General features: G+C 39.1%; 1 protein-coding gene and 1 long non-coding RNA gene across 4 annotated transcripts; one reads left to right on the forward strand and one right to left on the reverse strand.

Moving 5' to 3' along the window:
• Positions 1–320: 320 nt before the first annotated feature.
• Positions 321–7,585, reverse strand: tfa (transferrin-a). The gene is made up of 17 exons (XM_026148571.1): positions 7,500–7,585; positions 7,258–7,409; positions 6,446–6,548; positions 6,123–6,314; positions 5,184–5,313; positions 5,032–5,087; positions 4,489–4,661; positions 4,229–4,382; positions 3,978–4,141; positions 3,790–3,886; positions 3,673–3,693; positions 2,917–3,081; positions 2,552–2,702; positions 2,159–2,226; positions 1,892–2,073; positions 786–978; positions 321–662 (listed from the first exon to the last, which is right to left on the reverse strand). Exons 1-17 carry the CDS (start codon positions 7,537–7,539, stop codon positions 619–621), a joined length of 2,085 nt encoding a protein of 694 aa, XP_026004356.1. The 5' UTR covers positions 7,540–7,585; the 3' UTR covers positions 321–618.
• A 1,032-nt stretch (positions 7,586–8,617) lies between these two features.
• LOC113009915 (uncharacterized) lies at positions 8,618–15,356 on the forward strand. 3 transcript variants are annotated; one of them, XR_003270262.1, is made up of 4 exons: positions 8,618–8,971; positions 10,456–10,515; positions 10,771–10,900; positions 15,191–15,356. It is a non-coding gene; the product is annotated as an uncharacterized LOC113009915 (long non-coding RNA). The 3 variants fall into 3 exon arrangements; XR_003270260.1 differs by lacking the exon at positions 8,618–8,971 and having other exon boundaries at positions 9,753–10,515; XR_003270261.1 differs by lacking the exon at positions 8,618–8,971 and having other exon boundaries at positions 9,753–10,515; positions 10,774–10,900.
• The last annotated feature ends 671 nt before the right edge of the window (positions 15,357–16,027 follow it).

The following is a 16,027-nucleotide window of genomic DNA, read 5'->3' on the forward strand; positions in this document are numbered from 1 at the left end:
TTTGAAGGTAGCTAGTGAAATCACATTTTAATAAAATGTAGTCTACAGTTATACTTATTGTATTATAATTGTATAATGTACATTACCGGTACTGACAGTCATTCTGCTACATGTTTTTTCACCTAATGTTTCATTATTATTGAATGCACCTTCAGACAGCAGCTCTTTAAACCTGCAAACGAGCCAGTGACTCAGTGTTTTTGGTACTTGCAGTAAATGTGATAATATTGTCTTTTCTTTTTTGTTCTTTTGGTAACAATCGTTATGGGAGAAGATCGGATAAAACACCATCAGCGTTGTCAGAAATTGTGCTTTCACCGTGAAAGAGCATTGAAATGTCTTTATTTGAGAAAAGTCAGTCGTGTGTTAACAAAACATAGTTGATCTAGTGACAAATGCAGTGTAACATGCTGTTTCAGCAGCATAAAAATAGCTATATGTGGAGATGATCGTTTCACATATTGTTGATTGGCAGGACTGATGATATTTGGTGTCAATTGTGCTTCTAAAAACAAGTCTATAGTAAGATCAGAAGAGGAGACAGGAGAAACACTATGTTTGGGTAAGTGCAGGAAGTAAGTGGGTAAGATGGCTGAATCACTGTGTTGTACATCTCCATTAGCCTTGCTGGCAGGTATGGAATGTGCAAGATTTTTCCAGATCTGTTGGGAAGAGAGGCAAACAAAAACAATTGGAGAATGTCGAGTATGAATGTTATTTTATCTGGTACAAGATGGTACAAAAGTACCATTTAAATGCTAAGTAATTTCTGCAGTAGTACAAACCTGGAGTAGTTTCGCTGCAATGTCTCACTGCCTTCATGGCGTCCATGTAAGGATTTCCCAAAAACTGCTCATAGGTTGTTCCCAGTGGTACCTCCTGGAGACACTTAGTGGAGTCCTTGAAGAGGAGGTTCTTTCCATTTTCTGACTGGAACATTCTGAATGAAGGATCGGTTCCGGTGTTTCCAAATCTGGCCTAAGAACACAATTTAGGTTTGAAGCAGTTATTTAGTTTAGATTTCTATTACACTGGTTACTTTACTCATTGAAACCGACAGAATGTGGAAAAACAGAAGTCATCATAACTTTTGTAACTATTGGTTTTTGAAATGCCAAGGTCCCCCCCACTTGAGATCAAGTGCAAGTACAGTCATATCAAAAAGAAAGTTTTCACAGGACTCTATGCAGTTGTGACAAACTAAGTACACTCCATGATTCAGTAGCAAGTAGAATCAACTTTGGGAGCAGTAACTTGAAGTGTTTGTGCCACGTTGCTGTGAAAGAAGCCCAAATCAACACCCCTCCACCACCAGTTTCTACTAGGTGTTTGTGCGAATATGTTTGGATTTTCAACAAACGTGGTCCTGTACATTAAGGCCAGACGTTTCCACTTTGGTCTCGTCCGCCCAGAGAACATTGTTCCAGAAGTCTCTTGGTTTGTTCAGATGCAACTCTGCAAATATATATAGCTGTCCTGCTATGTTCTCTGTAGAGAGAAGCGGCTTTTTCTTTCCAAACAAGCCACATTTGCTCAGTATTTTTCTAATTCTGCTGTCATAAGCTTTAACTTGTTAACTGAGGCCTGTAGAGTCTTAGATGTAGCCCCTACAAAGGGACAATGTTAAAGTTGTCAGAGTTAATTGGCAACTATTTGGAAAAATCGGTTAAAAATTCATTGTTGTGCTCAAAACAGAATGCCAAACAAACTGTATGCAGCTTCTGTAATGAAAGGATGCTTCTCTATTTCAGACTCAGCATCTGTGTCGGCTAGAGAAGTTGAACCTTGATGTCAGATTTTTGCACTGGGAATTCAGTGCTTTGAAACAACAACAATTTTATTTTAAGCTCTTATTTCATTTCAAGTAGCTATCTTAGACTTTATCACAAACCTGCTGTTCCTGAAGGATGCGGACCACCTTACTGTGGCTTTCTGGGCGCGTCACCACAGCGTGTGCAGGCACCTGAGCCAAGTTACAAGTGGCATATTCACTGATCTCCACTGGTCCTTTCCCAGGGCAGATGAGCTGGTAATCAGAAGATCTCAGATTACGAGCCCAGTCTGGACCGTTACCTTCGATAAAGAGAGGTGGAATAAAGTTTAGAAGCTGTTGTAATGTCATCGGAGCAGGTAGTGCAGATCAGTGCAGTCCTCTTACCATTGCTGTTTTCTGTCACAATTGTGTGTTTAATGAAGGCAACATCACCACCACCCTCAACCAGACACCTGTAATGATATGCCATACATCATGACTTTGGAGACAAAGAGTGAAGTTGGGGGTAAATGGCTAACCAATTAAAAATTACACCTTATCACTGCTAAAGTTCACAAAAATTTTAAAAACGATTAAAAAGTTCTGGTTTTAGGAGGAAAACATGCTTCAGCTCTTGACACATTCTTGGCTGTTTACAAAAGAAATATATAAGAAAAAAAAAACATAACAGTAGCTGGCAAGATTGAGCAAGATTGTTTTCCTCTGCTTCCCGTCTCTTTGCTAACTTTCTCCTTATACACAAACTTGTATGCGATGCCATTCTGTTTCTTGCTGTACCTAAAGGCTCCAGCATAACCGTAGTACTTCTCATCAGCGCTGGCTTTGCATTTGGCCTGGTCTCCCACAGCTTTACCACTGCCGACGCACAGAGAACAGAACGGAGAGTTGGGCTCTGCTCCAGGGGCACAGCCACTACTGAAGAACTTGGCTGATGAGAAGAAGAGATGCAGAAAGAGTTCCACAATCAGCAAACCTCTCTTTTGTCAAGGTTAATGGAAGATTGTGGCTTTTGTTTAAATACAGATTCATCACGTGAGTCATCTAAACAAACTTTTTTAGAAAAAGGGGAGTTGCATGATTTCTGTGGGTGGCTTTAAATTTCTTTCTGTTGGTAAAAGAAGGAGAAGCTTGCAGTCACTCACTGAAGTCACAGTCATGTTCTGTTTTGTAGATTTGACCCATGGGGATGTTCCAGCCAGCAGTTCTGCCGATTCCTGTGTGGCAAGACTTCTTGCCCTTCAGAGTGTCCCAGGTCACCCCTGAACCCTTCTTTACCACAGCAACAGCATAGTATGAGGAGGATGTGACTGAGAGTGGATACGGGAAGTAGAGGTAGACATTTCAGATGATTCAACTGCAGAGAGACATTCATATAAATCTACTCTGTTTGTCACTGATTAATTTGAAATTAATCCACTTTTTAAAGGTCATCTTTCATTATAATGGTGGACACTTACAAAGCCGGAGCCACTAAAATTTTAAACAATGTACAAGCAATACCTTTGAGCTAAATGCTAGGTCTCCAGATTTATGTAAATGCTCAATTTGGGGATTTATTTAGTATTGTTTTTTTAATCTTGGTTGTTTGTAATGCCATAAAGAGACTATATCCTTAATATATAATGAAGACAAGCTCCATCCACCTGTTGTTCAAAGCTTCAGAAGTTTCAGAGGATAAACTAATAAATAAGGATTCCTTGAACTGGTTGTTCATATAAAGCTAGTTAAATTATAGTTGTAGTAGTAGAGTGGTAGAGTCCAAGGATAAAAATACAAATCTGGTCATCAGCACAACAGGTCATTGAAGTTGTGTTACAATTAAAATAATGCACTTCGAGACTTTTTAAAAAATTTGTCCATATCATAAAAAGAAGAGGAAAAAGATGAAAGTTTACTACCATCAGAGCGGCTGCACAACTCTGTGAGAGGAGACAAAATGAACAAATATTACTCATAAAAAAGTTGAAATAAGACACAGGATTGTGTGTGTGTTATTTCTTCTTCTTGTTATCTACCTTGCACATACTGCTCCACCATGACAGGAACCAGGCCACACTTTCCAGCCGTAAACACCTGACCTCCATCCACGGCCACTGCGTCGGCCTCTTTACGCTGCGGGGCGATTCAAAGCAGAGATGAATGTCACAGAGTGGAGACAAAAAATAATAAATTAACAGATTTTGATATTTCCTCCAGAGTTTACCATAATCTTCTTCAGGCACTCTTCAACTGTAGGGGCGCTCTGGCATTCAATGGAGGTGGTGTCCCCAGACACACTGCTGATGCTCCACGTGTCACACTTTGCGGTCTCAGCATGGCCCACAGCACACCATCTGATGGCAGGGGATGCATCGTCTGATGCCTGCTCTAGAGAGGGAAGAAAGACTTAGACATAAGCCAGACTGACACCTGACTAACAATTGCGTTTCTGCCTGTCTTGCTTGTGTTCTTTACCTTTTTTAAGGGAATGGACGATGCTCATGTAGTTCGCACCCAGATACAGGAAGGAGTCTGTGTTTGGGGGCACCCTCAAGAGCCTCACTGTTGAATCTTTGAACATCAGGTTCTTGGCGGGTGCGTAGGCTTCAGATGAGAAGAGGTTAAAGCTCTGAAAAGGCAGCAAGTGAGATGATTCATTAGGAAAGCAATGAGGCTGCTGAAACACAAGGAATCAGAATACGCTGAAATTAGATGTTATTCAGTGTACTTCCTACGTGGTCAGTCTGAACTTGGTCAAGGCTCTGCCAGATCAAGTCGGCCAGCTGTGGATCCTTGCGAGTAACAACAGCGTGAGCTGGCACTCTGGCTAGGGAGCAGACTTTATAGTTGTCAATAGGTGCTCTGGTGTTGTCCTTGCACAGCAGCTCGTACGATGGCTTATCCGATTCTGGAAGTGTGATATGACACAGGTTTTACATCAGTGTTTTTCACAGTTATCCTTTCCCATATTTTGTAGAAGTTTCAGGGCGTTTAAGACGATTTTAATCAATGGAGAAAATGACATTCTTGGTCAACGTGATTGCTCTGAAATTTGCTTTGAAATTCTGCTCAACTTGTCCTTGACTTGTGCAGTGTGCAACAGTTGTATTTGTATGTCATGCATGTTCATCAGGTCCCCTCTTGTCCCTGTCGCTTTTCAAAATGAAACTTTTAATCTTGGTAAAGCTTTTTTTTTTTTTGATAAATAAAACCTGACAATGCTATGATTCAGTGCTTCTTTACATGTTAGAATGGATAAAGGTTGTTGTGATACTGACCTGGCACAGTGAGATGCTTCACAAAAGCCACATCTCCAGCTCCCTCCACCAAACACCTGTCACAAAAGTCATATTATTACAGATAAAAGGTTTGGCTAAATGTGTAGACGTTTATGTTCACTAATGAGAAGCATTAAAAAGTGGACACTGACTGAAAGGCTCCATTGTAGTCATAGTAAGGCTCCCTCTGGGACCTGGAGCAGTCTCCCTTGCACAGTTCACACAGCTTGCTGCCTCTTGCTGCCCCAGGGGCACAGCTGGCATGGAAGAAGGTGCTCACAGCTGCATAACAAAAAACAAGGCCAGGGTCATAATTTAGAAAAGAAAACCAAAACACTGACAATAGAGCCAGAGTGTCACCACTGTCTCCCTTTAAAGACAAATATGAAAGTTCCCATATGCATTTTTATCATTTAGAAGTTTCATATTATACTGTGTGTGCAGAGTTTGCATCCCCTTGCATGGGATACTGCATACACCAGTTTCTTTCATGTTAGGTTAATTGTCAATTCTAAACTGACCATATGTACGAATGTGAGTGTGGGTGGTTTTCCTGTCTTTTCCTGGCCCCTAACAGACTGGCAACCTTTCGCGCCTCTCACCCTGAGAGCCAGGCTCCAGCCCCTGTGATCTGGAATTGGTTAAGAAGAAGATGGATGGCTATTGATTTGTTCAACTGTCTAACAGGCCTAACTAGTCTAAACAGACTAGTTTTTGAACTTCAGTAAATTATATTTAACAAAAGGAAGTGTTATAAGTGATAAGAAGTGCTGACAGGCACAGGATTTTATAATCCCTGGGCAGAAGCCAGGTCTCTCTTGGAAATGACATTTTTAATCTCAATGAGATTTTTTTCCCTGGTTAAATAAAGGACTAATAAAAAAAGAAGCTAGGTAGCCCCTGTCTGTTTCTACTTTTCCTGTAGTTTTGATCCCGTCAATAAATTCTTGTCAGTAAAGCAAATAAGTGTGTTTAATTGTTTCTCAGGTGTGCAGTTTCTCATAAAAAGGTCTGATCTTATTGTCCTTTGACCATACATGCACTAAAACTGTCAAATGTTATTAGCTAACCAGAAACAAAAAGTCCTTTACCCTCCTCCAGAGGTTTGTCTTCAATGCCACCCCACTCAATAACATTCATGGTCACCAGAGATCCTATGGGAATGTTCCAGCCTGCAGATTTCCCCAAACCAGTGTGACATGATTTCTTCCCCCTGAGATCTCTGAAGCCAAATCCAGTGTTCTTCTTTGCCACAGCAACAGCATAGTAGCAGGTGTCCGTACCTGAATGAATGAAAAAAAAATGGATATAATATTATTGAAACAGCTAAATCACATTCAAATAAAACGCTAAACATGTTCTTGCTTGAGCTTATTTCATTAGGCTACTAACGACAGCTGATGACTAGACATACCGGCGCCATAGTCCTCAGCAATGATGGGATGGAGGTCATAGTTGTTCAAGCCAGCAGTGTAAATGTCCCCACCATCCACAGTAATGGCATCTGCTTCACCAGCCTGCCGGAGAGTATTTGCTGTATGACTGAGGTCAAGTCATTTTTACATAGAATTTCACTGGATAAGTTGAAGGCATTGGTAGTTTTTCCCCCACATTAAATACTTAAAAGGGGGGGGGGGGGGGGGGGGGGGGGGGAGTTATTCATCCTCAGCAAACATGATGCAATCATTTTGAGTAAAGTGAGTAAAGCTGAAATATATAAAATCAAATGTTTATTTAATGAGCTAAATAATCATCAAGGAAAATGTGCTTGGTATAAACTGAATCCATGCCAATCAAATAAATTTTATTTGACAAGCTTCCATTAAATGTAACATTTAAATTGTATTTATGTAACCAAATGAAATTGAATATTTAGATACAATTGAAATAGTTAAAGTCAAATCATTTGGTTCGGATTTTATTTTTTTATTTTTTAACTCGACTCTATTTTTCTAGAACACTCCACAGCAGATACAGTTAGTTTATCTTTACTTTAGATATGTTTTAGTAGTAGTTCGAGTATGAACCTACTCGAAGAAAGTGAAGGGAAAAAAACAATAAAATGAAGTCATTACATTCACTTATTTTTATTTAAGTAACATTTCAGAATAAGCCGAGCACTGTGAAGCACTTCAGTTACATTGCGTTTATAACAACTGCCCTGGTCAAAATCTATTATTGAGTATTTGTGGTTAATTTGGTGCTCTGGATGTAAAAAGCGCTCACCTTAATGGCAATAATGCACTCGAGGGTGTTTTCTTTTTTCACACAGGAGAACGCAGGAGCCGCAGCGGCGAGATCTAAACATTTACGCAATTCTTGGTCCGACTTGACGCACCATTTCACCTTCTGAGAGCCGGGTCGGGCGAACGCGCTGGCTGTTAAAACACATGGATGTCAGTTTGGATTGAAAATGTGATGTCATGTGTGTGATTAAATATAGTAGTGCGGGGCTGAAAAGCTTTTACCGAGCAGTCCGAGCAGCGCCACTAGGAGGAGGGGCTTCATGTTGGGCGGTGGGGTCTCCGGATCAGCAGAGCAGAGAGACTGGGAGGCTGCTCGGGCTTTTATAGCAAACCTGAGTGGACCGGGACAAAAGATAAAAATGCCAGAGTTTGCTCAGGTTTCCTAATGTGTGCGCATGTGGGGGCGCACGTGTGTACTTTAGTGTGCAAAAGACAGAGATTAGGTTTCATGGACAATCTGAAATTGCCACATAATACGAAATAACATTTAGTCATCTGAAACAGTTTGTTTGCACAATTTGAAATCAGAAATATTTAGAGATGAGCATATTTAGGATACACGTGCAGGACCAAAAATCTTTGTTTTCAGGTGGGTTAAAGGTTTGGTCAGAGGACAAAACATTCTGCAGCACAGAGTCTAAACTACATTTAAGAGTAAAAAAACAAAACAATAACAAAAACCCCTGGAGTTTTTACTGCAGTAAAGCATTCTGGTCTCAGGACTAACCAGCCACGTGAAAAGGATTTTGGTGTCTGAATAAAAGTATATATGGCACAATGTAAAAATACTCCACATGTAAAAAGCCCTGCAATGGAATATCTTCATAGTCATGCTGAAGTTAACTTAAAAAAGAAAGAAAGAAAGAAAAATCTAAACTTTGGTTCAGAATATAACTCTGGACTGCTTAAAGTAGAGAATTTAATATACTCATGTGATGTTTTGCAGGAAAGAATGGATGTCCTGAAATATTTGTTGTGGAAACATCTGTAAAATATTTTAATTTTTTAGTAAATACGTGGAATAGAAGTATAAATGCCACCAGACTTTATATAGCACACAAAATATTGTATTTCTTGAGAAAATGTCTTTATTTTGCAATTTGTTTTTTAATTTAATATAATTGTCTTTATTCTGTATCCAGAAGTGGCATGAAAGTTTCATTCAATATTCATAATTATTCAGCCTCTAAAATCAGAACCTGCAAACTTTTCTTTTGTTTTTTTTTTACTTGGAAAAGTTGCAGTTTGTGTGACCCACTTGGGAGCTGTGTTTACAGAGTCAATATTACCCAATGCAAGCACTAAGGTTCATGCTGATTTGCACATTTGACTGCTTCCTTTATTCTCAGCCATCAAATGTAGAGATATCACATAATACCTCTCATAATACATTTCATGTTTAATGATGCATGTTCGGTGGTGTAACTTTGGAAGATCCAAAACATGATTCTGGATGGATTTAATACTTAATGTAGCAACATTACTGTAGTACACCATCCTTTAATATTGGATAAGAAGAAGAAGAATATTTGCTGTATCTAGAAACTACTTAGTATTTCTGGAATTAGGAGACATAATTTACCACTCACAATGAAGTAATCAAAATAAAATATTATTATTGTTAACTAATTAACCTAATTTTTACAGCTCTGCAGAGGACTGCACACCATCCTGCGTCCACAGCCAAAGCCTGTGTAAGTGAAAACTGATCTATTTTTTATTTTGCATCATCTGCTTTTCTTTCTTGCTTCTGCAGTGTTTTATTATCCAAATTCATTTTTATTCATGCAGTTTTTGTTCTGTGCTGCTGTGTCCGTTTGCAACTTTAAATGTCTTACTTGGCTGAAGCAGGTAAAACTTAAAGGAACAATAGTGTTAGGTATTTTAGTACCATGGTAGCATTTACTGGATATTGTTTTATAGTGACATTATACAGGAAAACTCTGTCATTCAATAAGGCCCCTTTGTTTTAGTTATTTTTCTCTTTGACCCAAGAATTGATGTGTGAGAATCACAGGCTGGTACAAGGTTGAAATACCACAGAGATCACTCCCTCAGCTACATTAGTTTCTTAATCTTTTAGGAGACGCCTGTTGAAGGCCAAATGGTTTGTTTCAGATTTCACTAATGTAAGAACTCTTTGTTTTGTGCCATGAAAATATGTCGCTGAGATAATCACAATTGTAGCTGAACTGATAAACTACACAAAGGATGCTTCTTCACCCATGGGCAGGAAGACGCTGCCTTATCTTGGTCTGTACTGGTTTAAACTGATAAATCTGCTGTCTCATGAATTTTACCCTCTATATAAACTGTTGTACTTGTGAATAAAGTTGAGTCACTTTGGGAAGACAATCTAAAGCAGTCTCTGTTTTCTTGTTCTCCCAAGCTGCTCCCGAGCTCGTACTAACACGCTGAATGGCATGCTTGAATATTACTTGAGACTATATTTGACTGTGTTACAGACTAAGGGACATTCTCTGCTGATAGGTGAAGGTACATTCTCTGCTGATAGACGTCCACGCCTTGAAGGAAGTCGATCCACGGATTAGGCCTTGGAAACCGTTTCCTTCAAATAGGAAACCTAAAATAATCATTTTTAATAACAGAATAAGGTCCAGTGAAGATGATGAGTAGCAGAAGTAGCTAAATTATCCCTTATATCAATTTTAAAGATAAAGGTTGGACCCATCCAACTTTGAAATTGGGCCAGCCATGAATAAAATTGATAATCGGAACAAAAAGCACATCTCTTCCATACTTCTTTCTTTAAAAAAAAAAAAAAAAAGCAAAATAAGAGGGAAAGAAATATTTATGCAGATTTTGCTCCCAGCTCTAGATATAATAACACATAATTGTGGAATAGGTGATTGCAAGTATTAATATTGCTATGGTTAAATTTACTTTACAACATGAGGAATTAGTCCAGCCATCTTATCAGGGTCTCTGATACAGTATTATTCACCATCAGCTGAGAAATCAATATGATACCCCTGAGTATTGAGAAATGTTTACATCTAAAATAAACCCATTCCACAAAGAGGACAGTTCTGAGTAGGGAAAGTTTGAGTGCACATTTTTAAGGTGTTATGCTGACCTTAGAGTGGGCTTGCAGGAAGTACCCCTAAATAATACAAGCAGGGAAAGTACAGATTGTAAAATGTTTCTTTTTTTTCAGGTAATCAGCACAAATGTGTGACTTGGAAGATAAACTAGCAAAACTGAAATGTGTCCAAAGGTGAGTCTGCAGATTACACAAGTCTTTATTTTGAGAGATTAAAGTCCTCAAAATCAAGATAAGCTTACTTTATAAACTTATCTATGAAGTAGAAACTGATCTCCTGCCAAATAAAGTTGTACCTTATCAAATAGTTGTAATACGCTGATAACAAACATATTTCTGTGCTTTAGATTATCAGTTACATTTATCGTTATTATAATTTTGTATTTAACTTTATTTTAATAAATCATGACTACTTCCCATTCTAATCAGCAGGACGAAACAGTGTGATGATGTGGGTCATGATGCTCAGAGCGCACTTCACTGGACATCTGTGGGAGATGCATGGCAGGAACCTGGCACCGGTTGACTGTCTTTCTTTGGCTGTGTTTGTGCATGCATGGTAAGCATTTGTGAGGTTTTGTAGTTCTTCTTCTCTCCAGGTCTTCAGTTCCTTCACTTCCTTCCCACAGTACGTGAGTTTTTATGTTTTATGCAAACTTGGCATCATGATTGCCCCATACGTCCAGCTGAGCCATCATACTCCAGCTTTGTGACACAGCAGAAACAGGGTCAGGACACAGCCGGGGGAAGGCGGCTGTAGTGTTTGACTGGTGGAGGAGGAGGTGGTGTTGTGAATGACGGCCTCCTTGTAAGAAAATCCATCACTCAGTGATACAGAGAGGGTCGAAGTCCAAGTAGCGCCAGGCTGCCATTCAGTTTTTGTGGAATGATTGTATTAATTGTAGGACTAAATCCCAGGAGGAGACACAGGAGTCCAGGTTAATCATTTCTGTGTATAAGCATCTCTTTCTATTGCTAGGGTGCGGAGTGTGTTTCTATTAGGTATACACTGGACAGATATTGCTCATGCAGCTGATCTGATGGGGTATTTGCTGCAAGGGTTGTTTATTTTCTTGCCCTGTTTTGTGTTATGAACCTAAAGAACTCAGATGAACCAGAAGAAATACAAATGAATGTTGTGGGCATCTGAGGTATGTAGTCTGGAATTGATCTTGAATGATTTTAGCCCTCGTTACAGTATCTGTCTTGTGAGTCTGCAGTTCAATCTGAATGTTGTGCTTTTGTTAATCTTTGCTGACACTTCACTCAGAACTGCTTGGGCCATGAATTGTCTTTCATTTGATTCTACAAAACTTTATTAATCCTAACAGAAATTAATTCATCATGGTGGTTAACTCCTGCCGCACACACTAGAATTAAACATTTACTCTATAAAAAAATCAAAGAAGATTATTGCTGTCAGTCCCATTTTTAAAGGACTTTGAGGTGCTTGATAACACACCTGGCAATCCCGTAACATACCTGTCCAGCTTTTGCAGGCAGGACCGTTTCTTGTCATAAGATCAGAAAACAGAACCAAATAAAATGGTCACACAGTTCTATATTTTTATATGTGGCTGTGAACATGAATTTGAACACCATTATTTGTCTTTGTAGCTTTGTGACTGAACTTTCTGAAGTGTAGGATTATTGCGAAGGACTGCGTATCAGAGATTATTGTTCGCTAAGTCATTCTGACTGTGCTGAGTCAGAGGAGATAAGCTTATCATCCATGGCTGTTCTCCTAGAGTACACAGAGCAGGGGAATAACAAAGTACTGTAGTCTGCATAAACGGGTGAGCTTCAAGAGCAGATGCTTTGTTGTATTTTTTATGGTCATCTTTGTTTTTAAGGTTTTGTTCCACTGTGCATGCAATAACCCCTTCAGGTGCAGGTGAAATGCTGTGTGCTACTGTAAGATGTGAAGGCGTGTTCAAGGCAGGCGTTTGAGTGAGAGGCAACACTGGAGTTAACTGTGACACATGAGCCAGGAGTGATTCATCTTGAGGCCCACACATGAGTACACTTTGAGAAAGTGTCAGTTTGTAGAAAAACATCCATCTCCTCCATCAGGAATCAGAGACATCGGGCTCCTCAGTTATTCATACTGTTATTACGTCACTGATAGAAATGGTGACTTTAATTGCACCTTCAGTAAAGATTGACATTAAAGTGGAAGGAGACATATTCAGAGCTGCTTCTCTGATACCTGAACAGCCGTCATTCTGAATTATTCCTGTCATACAGTCAACTCCAGGAAACGCCAGGAGTTTTTGGGCAATGTCACCACACTGGAGTTTAAATAAACAATCAAGATGTTTAGGAATTTCAGCGATTTTTCTAAACAGATCCCGTTTTCAGAGGCTCATAAGTGATTTTAAGACTCACAGGCACTTTCATGGCAAGTTGAGGCTTGTTCCCTCATCAATTCATGATATACTTGGCAAAAGATCTGGATTTCACTCAAGTCTGAGGGCAGATGATGTCATGGTTAACCTGTAGAGAAATGATAGGAAGACTGGAGGATCATGCTGAAGTGAGTTACTCAGGTGTGTTTTGGGAAACTGGTGGCCAGTTATTGAAAGATTTATGGTGGCACCTTGCTTCTTTTTGCTCCTGGACATTTTCAGATATTCGTATACTTTCCCCAGAATCTGTGTTTTTACACAATCTATTGCAGGTCTACAGAAAAGCCACTGAACCTCCATGCTAGGTTTTCATTCTGGGATACACAATTACATGCAAGGATCTTATATGAGCTAATTTGCATCTCTTCCTGTTATGAGCAATACTTAATGGATTTCAGTCAAGTTGTAGTAACTTGTAACTTTTTGTTGATTGAGTTAAATCCATTTCATAAAGAGTACAAAAGAAAATGTGCAAAACCTGCAAGAGTCTAAAAACTCTCCAAATATGCATAAATATTAGTGGGTACTCCATGGAGGTCATAAAATTGGGACTCCTAAGGAACAAATCAAAGGTCAACACATCAAGCACCAACAGCATCTTTACTGGAGCTCCTATAAAGTTTTCAAACTCTGAAAAAGCTCCCCAGGGGACACAGAAGACTAAAATCCCAGTCTGAGTACTGGTTCATGTGATGTCCAAACTGAACTTTATGTCTAAACTCAACCCAAAAATGGCTCACTGTTTATTAACTGTTATTGATTCGTTCTGAGAATGAGCTAAGAGGTAATCAGACAACTGGGGTCACCAGCCTTTTATGCAACAGACAAACCCTTTGAACAAACAAAGCCTGAGGGCTGCTGTCCTGCTGCGTCATTAAAATTTCAGCACCGATTAATCAACTCGGCTTCAGTGTGAAATTGATTTAGGTCATTGCTACGCGATGTGGGCTTTTAAACTGTTGCTCCTTTATTTGGAGGTACCAGAAATTCAGCAGGGGAAAAACACAATTTCTCTGACTGACTGACAAAGTGAAAAAGAAAATGCATGTTTTAAAGAGTTTCCTGCTCTGAAGATGTGACTTTGGAACACACAGTACTCTCAGACTTGCGAAACTTCTGATGGGCTTAACGATTTTTCGTGGGGGGAAATGGTTTTAGCTGTTCTGTTTTAGTCAGCAATAAAATTTCCCTTCGCCCTCCTGTGTTTATTCACCCTTGTCCTTTACACAAAAAGCAGGAGGTGAAAGAATGATTGTCTCATACTGTATTATCCACACAGCGAGGGGAGTGAAACAGACTCAAGACTCCTCATCTGTTTGCACAGCTGCACACTGTACTCTTTCACCTCTGACCACTGCCCCCCACACCAGGCACTGTTAATAACAATTTTCAGGTGTTGTCCAGGGATTTTTCTTTTGGAAAGATCTCATTCTAATCTATGAGTCACAGCAGTGGTCACATATTAGTTTAAAAAGACCAGACAACTGCTTCTAGGTGGGTGTGACAAACAATATGTCAACCCATCAAACTGGAAATAATGCCTGTCACACAAAGAGTTGATGCCAGTGATGCAGGAGCATCAAGTCTTGTATTAACTGTGAGATTTCTTATTTGCGAAGAAAGATGTTTTGATTGATTGGACAAAATTTGAAGCCAACATTCAATTTGCAGCACATACAGCCCATTTTTTATCCAGACCAGTGAAACTCCCATTTCAGTTAGTAAAAAGAAGTTTACCTACACACTTGGCTGTGATGTCTTAACCCTTTCAGGCTCAAATTAAACTTTTTGTTGCTAATGCACAACCAAGTCCTGCAGTGGTACTTCTGAGTAAAAAAAAAAAAACCTCATAAAATATGTATGTGGGGTAACCAGGTTGTTAGTTTTTAACTTTTGCAAATCGGCAACGCCTGCCTCGAGAGGGTTAATAAAAGCAGCCATGTAAATTCAACAGTATATCTTTGTTTTTCTTTATGTTAAAGAAATATTGTTTGGGCTTAAACTGCAAGAAATAAATACGCAAAATTAGACAACGTCTGGTAGCTCAGACTGTGCTCTAATTACAAAACAAAGCTTCTGTCAATTCAAAGATTTGATTTCAAAATTGCTTTTTGTGAACCCACTTTAAAAAACAACAAATTTTTTTAATAGCTGATGGAACTTTTCTGTCATTTAATTGTTTATCTGTCTCTTAATTACTTTGGCGTTGTATGAATGGCCATGGAGGAGACTTTATCAGCAAGAAAAATGAATGAAATCTAAATCTAATAAATCCATCTAAAAGTCCAAAATTCATGCCCTCCTTCATATTTTCCAAAGTCTTCCAGTGGACCAGATAGTGGATCTTTGCTGGGCTGCTTCTAGTCCCCTGGCCTTATGATTGTTACCACTGACATAGATCACTGTAACATTTTTAAGAAACATCACCTCTTTTCTTCCAGGACTGGACGCCTGAGTGAAAAACTTAAACACAGAAAAATCTCTGGGAAGGAAACAGCTCATACTCCACCACAGAAACCCCTGCACCAGTTAACACGTGCATGACTCCAAGTGACGAAACGCTACGTCCAGATGAACAGAATCAACTTTTGGAGATTTACTTACCTTGATGATTGAGAATGCATCAAGATACTTCCTAAAACTTTTTTTTTTTTTAAAAATCTGAACAGTTAAAACTTAAAACACTGCTTATAAAATATTGGTGTCAGTGTCTTTTTGGTCTTAGTGGAATTTTCACCTGCGTTCGGGGAATTGTTGGTATTTAAGGTACGTTATCACCACCATCTGTCCATATTAAGAAACACAAACCTGCTCAGTCTGAACAGACACACAGAAAAGTCTTTAACAGCCTCAGCACAAAAAAAAAAAAAAAAAATCTAAATACACCGCTCCAAAAAAATTAAATTAAATTTAAAAAAGTTACAGGAACACTTAAATCACACATTGGTTCTTGATGACAAAATATTCAGGCTGAAAGTTTTTACTGATACACACTGTAATTTGCTGAGAACAAAATTATGTAACAAAAGCCAGGGGAAACCAAAATCATCAAATCACAAAAAAAAAGCTATAAATTTATATCAGAGTGATCAGACTAATCTGGCTCACTAATGTTTACAGCCTCAATGTGCCTCCATGCACTTCAGACATCTGGGTACGCTCCTGGTCAGACAGTGGATGATGCCCTGGTTCATCTTCTCCCAGATCCTGGATCAGAGCATAAGTGAGGTACTAGATAATCTGTGGGACTCATAAATATTGTTCTAGGGCCATGATAC

Source organism: Astatotilapia calliptera, chromosome 18 (assembly GCF_900246225.1).
Source record: "Astatotilapia calliptera chromosome 18, fAstCal1.2, whole genome shotgun sequence".
Taxonomy (NCBI): domain Eukaryota; kingdom Metazoa; phylum Chordata; class Actinopteri; order Cichliformes; family Cichlidae; genus Astatotilapia; species Astatotilapia calliptera.

What these genes read in the sequence shown, in the direction of transcription:
- tfa (XM_026148571.1), bottom strand. Translation starts at nt 7,539, where the DNA reads ATGAAGCCCCTCCTCCTAGTGGCGCTGCTCGGACTGCTCG. An exon ending in AGTGCATTATTGCCATTAAG is followed by an intron (nt 6,549 to 7,257) that starts GTGAGCGCTTTT and finishes ACTCTCCGGCAG; the next exon opens with GCTGGTGAAGCAGATGCCAT. An exon ending in ACCAAGTTCAGACTGACCAC is followed by an intron (nt 4,383 to 4,488) that starts GTAGGAAGTACA and finishes CTGCCTTTTCAG; the next exon opens with AGCTTTAACCTCTTCTCATC.